This window comes from Cygnus olor, chromosome 8, assembly GCF_009769625.2.
Source record: "Cygnus olor isolate bCygOlo1 chromosome 8, bCygOlo1.pri.v2, whole genome shotgun sequence".
Classification (NCBI taxonomy): domain Eukaryota; kingdom Metazoa; phylum Chordata; class Aves; order Anseriformes; family Anatidae; genus Cygnus; species Cygnus olor.
The window spans coordinates 10,765,733-10,771,848 of NC_049176.1; the positions used below are offsets into that span (position 1 = coordinate 10,765,733).

General features: G+C 50.7%; 1 protein-coding gene across 1 annotated transcript; it reads right to left on the reverse strand.

The window, feature by feature from the left end:
- Window positions 1-961: 961 nt before the first annotated feature.
- LOC121074392 lies at window positions 962-2,745 on the reverse strand. Its single transcript, XM_040566429.1, has 3 exons — window positions 2,188-2,745; window positions 1,565-1,845; window positions 962-1,230 (listed from the first exon to the last, which is right to left on the reverse strand). Exons 1-2 carry the CDS (start codon window positions 2,599-2,601, stop codon window positions 1,609-1,611), a joined length of 651 nt encoding a protein of 216 aa, XP_040422363.1. The 5' UTR covers window positions 2,602-2,745; the 3' UTR covers window positions 962-1,230; window positions 1,565-1,608.
- Between the last annotated feature and the right edge of the window lie 3,371 nt (window positions 2,746-6,116).

The following is a 6,116-nucleotide window of genomic DNA, read 5'->3' on the forward strand; positions in this document are numbered from 1 at the left end:
TAGCCGAATTATTCCAGCTACAACATGTCAGCCACGGGTAAGATGGACCAGAGCCCTACGGGTCTGGAGAGGTTCCTCAGGGCTTTAGTGGCCAAGACAGATCTCAAAGTAAATCTTATCTCCCCTCCCCTGCAAATAAAGACAACCACTGTATGCTGGTGTTTCTCATCTTCAGTTTTTGGTGCTGCATATTGCTGGCTGTTGTTTCAAAAGCTGATGGGATCCTGAGCTGCGTCAGGCAAATATTGTCGGTAGATAAGGGAGGTGACCCTTCCCAGTGCTGCTGAGGCCAAACCTGCAGTGCTGCGTCCAGTTGTGTGCTCACCAGTACAACAGAGACATGGAGCTACCAGAGAGACTCCAGCAACGGGTGCCTGCATAGGAAGTGGCCCATAGGCAGGTCAATATTTGGGGCTAGGTCTGACTGCTGCTGAGGGCAGCCTGTGGTTCCCCTGAGCAGCTGCCACAGAGGTGTGGGAGCTTACTAGTCTCCTGTGACAGCTGGAGGTCTCTACAAAAGAGATTGATAAAGAGTGACATAACCCACAGAGTCCTGGGCGCTCACCAGCCACTGCCACCTCCCAGGGCCATGGGCACCCCCAGGAAACCTCAGTGGGACACGGGCACCCTGCCAGGATGTGGTCTCTCCTCCTGGGGCGTGGGCGCCTGGGGGGCACCTCACGGCTCTTCTCTCCCAGCCCAGCTCCCCCATTCCCCTCCAGGTGTGTTCTCTAAAACCTGCGCGCAGCAGCCCTCACTTGCTCCACTGCCTCCCGTGTGGCTGTGCCCCAAGCCCCTTGGTACCAAAAGGACACAAGTTCCTGTATGGATGATCTTTATTCAGCTGGGAGAAGTGGTCTGCTACCAGCAGGAGTTTCCAAGAGTCCCCCAGCCAGCTCTGCTGCACACGCACGCTCCTGCTGTCCTCTGTGGAGCAACGAAGCAGAGCCACGTCCTTTGGGATGCCAGCAGCCCCAGCGGCGCCTCTGGGAGGGTGCAAAAGGGGATTCTCCTTGGAGGTCCTCATGAGACGAATGTTGATTCCCCGCTGGCTGTTGTGCTGGCTGGGCACGGGCAGCCCACCAGGGGACAGCTGGCAATGTCGGTGGCGCCCATGCAGGGAGGAGGTGATCGGGGCAGTGTTGGCATCCGGTTGTCAGGGGAGGTGCCTTCAGCGCAGGAGCCTTCGGAGGGCTGAGGTGCGTCCTGCCTCACCGGCTCGCTGTCAATCTGAAGAGAACTGACTGTCAGAGGGGTGAAAATGCTGTGCCAGAATTATTAGCCAGGCACTTCCTTCCACCTGCGTCTTTTCCCGGTGCGATGCCTACTCTCGCATGGGCCTTGGAGGTCCTAAGTCCAAGGGCTACCCCAACAGGTCATGGGCATTCCCTGGCCACTGCCATCTTACAGGGACGTGGGCAGCGGCCGGGACGTGGACCCCTTCTCCTGGGTCATGGGCTCCTACGGGGCAACCCTCAGCCATGGGTGCCTGTCCTCTCCTAGCTCCTCTCCCCCCTTCTCCTGGAGCATCAGCCTCCCCAGACCCATGGACAGCAGCACTCACTCTCTGCGCTGCCTTTCCTGTCGCCGGTACACGGGGTGCACGCTCTAGACGAATTTGCCGGGGCTACGCCAGGGGGCTCTTCTTTTCCTGTGCTTGTTTAGTGCCTTGTTCCTCGGCTGTGGGAGCCCGAGCTCTTGCAGCCGGAGCTGGTAGAGGCGCCTCAGGCACCTCACCATGAAGGCAGTGTTGGCCTCCATCCGGCAGAGCAAGGCGTAATCATCCAGAGCGTCCTTTCCCCGGCGGTCTGTCCCCACGGAAGCTGAGGCCCACCGGCCCGTTCCCTGGAAGCGACAAGAGAAGAGGCATGGCTGGGGGCTCGCGGGGTGGAGAACTGTCCTGCTGGGCTCGGCTTCCTCGGGAGCGTCCAGCCTCGCAGGACTGCTCCGGGCAGCCATGGGGGCTCACAACAGCGCCGGCAGGCCCTGGGCCGTGCCGGGGCCTCCCTGCGGCTGGGCGAGTCCCCGGGGAAGAGGCAGAGGGCCTCTCGGGGCCCGCTGAGGCTTCCTTGTGCCTGCTGGGTTTTGTTCTTTTTTGTTCTGGAAAGCCTTCGTGGCCAAGGTCCCTGTGGGTCCCCGCTCCCCGCAGGCTGGCCCTTTCCTGCACGCTGCGTCTCCGCCACTCACCTGTCTGCGGTGTCTCTGTACTGTTCTCCAGAGGCCGAGGGCAAGCAGCCCCACGCCGAGGAGGCAGACGGCGTCCCAGTTATCGCAGAGCAGCCAGACTCTCCCGCCCTGGGCAAGGTATTCCCAGAAGCGGCCCAGGGGGTCGGGCAGCTCGGAGGGCTGGCGCTCGGTGCCGACGGGCCGTTGCTTTGGGCCCTCTGAAGGGACCACGGTGTTCAGCCTGAGGCGGAGCCTGCTGGGGCAGCTGGAAAGGCCGAGGCTGCAGGGCCAGTTGGAGACCTGGCGCGTGGTGCCAAGGCTCCTGCTGACCCTGACCCTCTCCCAGCAGCGCTGGCTGCAGAGGCCCTGGCCGCACAGGCGGAACAAAGCCATGGCCAGAGCCACGGCCAGGAGGAGAGCCAGGCTGAGCTTCATCCTGCTCTCTCCTGAGGAACACAACAACGCTGGAGACGGCTGTCACGCTGAGCAGAGCTCCGGCAGTGACCACCAGCACTAGCAGCTGTGCCCAGCCGCAGCATGATGTCCCTGTGAGGTCACAGGGCCCGGCGCTGTGAGACCGGCAGGCGACGAAGGCCGCGGCGAGGCTGGGGAGGACGCGGGCAGGCGGCCTTCGAAGCCTGCTGCTGCCGCTGCAGTCCGCACGGGGGGTCTGCCTGCCCAGCAGGGCGGTGGGCCTGAGCCCCCCGTGGTTTGGGCCGTGCCCTGGGTTTCTCAGTGAGAAGGAGCCGTGGCCAGAGCCACATCCGAGCTGGGCAGCCGTGGCACGGTTCTCCTCAATACCCTCTTGGGGGCAGAGTTGTGAGAAAAATCTCAAATAATTTTCTCCAGACAGGATCTTCGGTGAAGCTATTTTATTCGCGGTTGCAATGGCGGGCGTCCTGTCAATTAGGAGCACATTTTATAAACAAATCATAACCTTTTATTCCCTATTACCCAATGCCTGATCACCTCCCCTGTTTCCGCATTGGCTGAGTACTACAGGTTCACAAGCTACTCGACGCTCCTCTCTCTATACCACATATGTACAATTTTTCTTTTTTTTCAACCCTTTAATTTCTCCTTTCTTATGTTTTGAGAACTTGTGATCTTTGTTTTACTGTTCCCACACTGCTCATCCTGTTTTTCTCAAGCTTCTACCTTATTTTGGAACAGTGAGGCCTTCTACTGTCCACTTATCTACTTAGCATTTCTCCTTGTTATGACTACACAACTACCTTTGAATACAGAAAATTAGTTCTCTACTGCAAAAACACAACTTTGTTTCTCACAATTCCCCCCTCTTCTTTTCTTACTCCTATTGTTGTTTTTGCACCTCTTCACATACCGCAGTCTTGAGTTTTTCCAACATTAAGGTGCAATATTCTTCTTCGGATGTCACGGGGAATGACAGATATGCAATGCCATTATTATTACAATACCAACAAATAGTTGTTTGAGCCAATTCTATTCAGGTGAACACAAAATTAGTTTCTCCCAAATGTTTCTAAATCCCCAGGAAGTGTCATCTTGAGCTACTCTATGTAGGATCTTGTTGTGTTTTTTTTCCCCCAAATATTTTTGAGATCAGTCAAATTCATCCCATTTGATCTTCATATATACAGCAACTAGTATTAATTACAGTGCACGCTCCTCCTTATGAGGTTATTAATAAATCTAATACTATTTGATTCCAGAGTACTATTTTTGCAAACTTATCTAACTTATTTTCTAGATCTTCAATATATTTACAATATTGTTGTATTTTGAGATATTTACAATAGCTTTTTCTAATTCACTCACCCTTAACCAAGGTAAAAACCACCTTGCAAAACTGTGAAATGCTAGAGAATTGTACTAAAGGATTATCTGGAGTCTGCTTAATTCTGCGTGTGGTCTCAAGGGGGCTTTGGCTTTGTGGGTCTTCAATAATAGTTACATTTGGAATTATTGCATCCAGGGTGCAAGCTCCCTTCCATTTTAGGGGCAACACCTTCCTGGCTTTATTGTCACATAGCCAGTACTACCCCTCGCCATTTGGGAAAGGCCATCTGGTTACAGGATTCTCATGTTGTATTTGGTGTGCATTATGTATATTAGCATTCCCATGGCTACCATATTCAGTACAGTATGGATTATTCCCTACTTCATGGATATTTCCACACCCAGGGTCAGTACTATTGCCCCCTGAGTTTCTATCATTGTTGTTTAATAGGCACCTTTGATAACACAGTATATTTTAGCCAGGACTATGTGTAGGGAGCTCAACTTCAAAATCTTTTCCTTCCCGGGACTGAGTATGATCTGACATTTTTAGAAATCTAGAGAATCCAGACACAGTTGCTGCTGGAAACAGTAATCAGGGACAAGGTCTTTTCAGTCTTTCTAGGCATCTGGGTGCAAATCCAACAGTTATTTCAAGATAGAACTCAAGAGATGTTCTGGATTAATTGGAAATGCTGATTTTTCCCTCCATCCTATCACTAATCCATTGAGAATAGGTATTACTAAAATAAACTTAAAATACATCTTTTCTATGTATATATACACCCCTATAATAATAAAGAAATAATAATTAAGAAAAACAATAAAAATCACAAACTAATAAGGATTCTTCTGGTGGGGATTAAACACCCCCCTTTCTCCCACTTCCAGGGAGTGTTCGCTGGAAACATTCTGATTCTGTGTAATTCAATCCCTTTTACTCATTAATTCATTAAGAATTCCTCTAAGGAGAAGTTATAGGTTTACAATAGATAGTTTTAACAGTTTTAACCTTAAAAGAGATGACGAAGAGGATGACAGCCCGAGTATATAGTTCTTAAGAAAAGCATCTTTTGACACAAATTGAGGTAATTCATTCCCTTTGTCCATGTACAGCAATCCAAATAATATTTCATTTGGTGAAACTCCCACATCTTTTCTTGGTGCAATTTGAATTCGGAGAAGTGCCAAAGGTAAGCACTTCGTTTGGGGAAGCCGATTTTCCAGAACTTAGTCAATTGCTTCCTTACTGTCTGATCCTCTCCGCCCTTCCAGAAGAGGAAGGATGCCAAGGAGTGTGAAATTTCCACTTAATTCCTAAAGTCCACATTATCCCTTGCAATATTTCTGACATAAAGTGATTTCTTTGATCAGAGTCAATATTTTCAACAATTCCGTACCTGGGAGTTATTTGTTCTAGAATTACTTTAGTTACTATGTTCACAGTAGCAGATACTGAAGGGAAAGCTTCCACCCACTCTGACAAATGATCTACCAAGTCTAATAAGTATTTAAATCTACCTACTCTAAGGAGTTCTGTAAAATCTACCTGTACATTTTGGAAGCATTGAATTCCTGGTTCTTGCCCCCCTTTGGGCTGACTGTGGATAATTTTCCACTACTGTCCACTTATCTACTTAGCATTTCTCCTTGTTATGACTACACAACTACCTTTGAATACAGAAAATTAGTTCTCTACTGCAAAAACACAACTTTGTTTCTCACAGAGTGGAAGCCCCCAACGAGAGGAAAGCCCTGAATTGGCTGTTGGTTGGATAAAATCATGGAATCATTAAGCTTTGAATAGAATCATAGAATCATAGAATCACTGAGGTTGGAAAAGATCATCTGCTCCAACTGCCCCCCTACCACCAATGTCACCCACTAAACCATGTCCCTAGGCACCACGTCCAACCTTTCCTTAAATACCCCCCGGGATGGTGACTCCACCACCTCCCTGGGCAACCCATTCCAATGCCTGACTGCTCTTTCTGAGAAGAAATTTCTCTAATTTCCAACCTGAGCCTCCCCTGGCACAACTTGAGGCCATTCCCTCTAGTCCTATCGCTAGTTACCTGTGAGAAGAGGCCGACCCCCAGCTCCCCACACCTTCCTTTCAGGGAGTTGTGGAGAGCAATAAGGTCTCCCCTGAGCCTCCTCTTCCCCGGACCAAACACCCCCAATTCCCT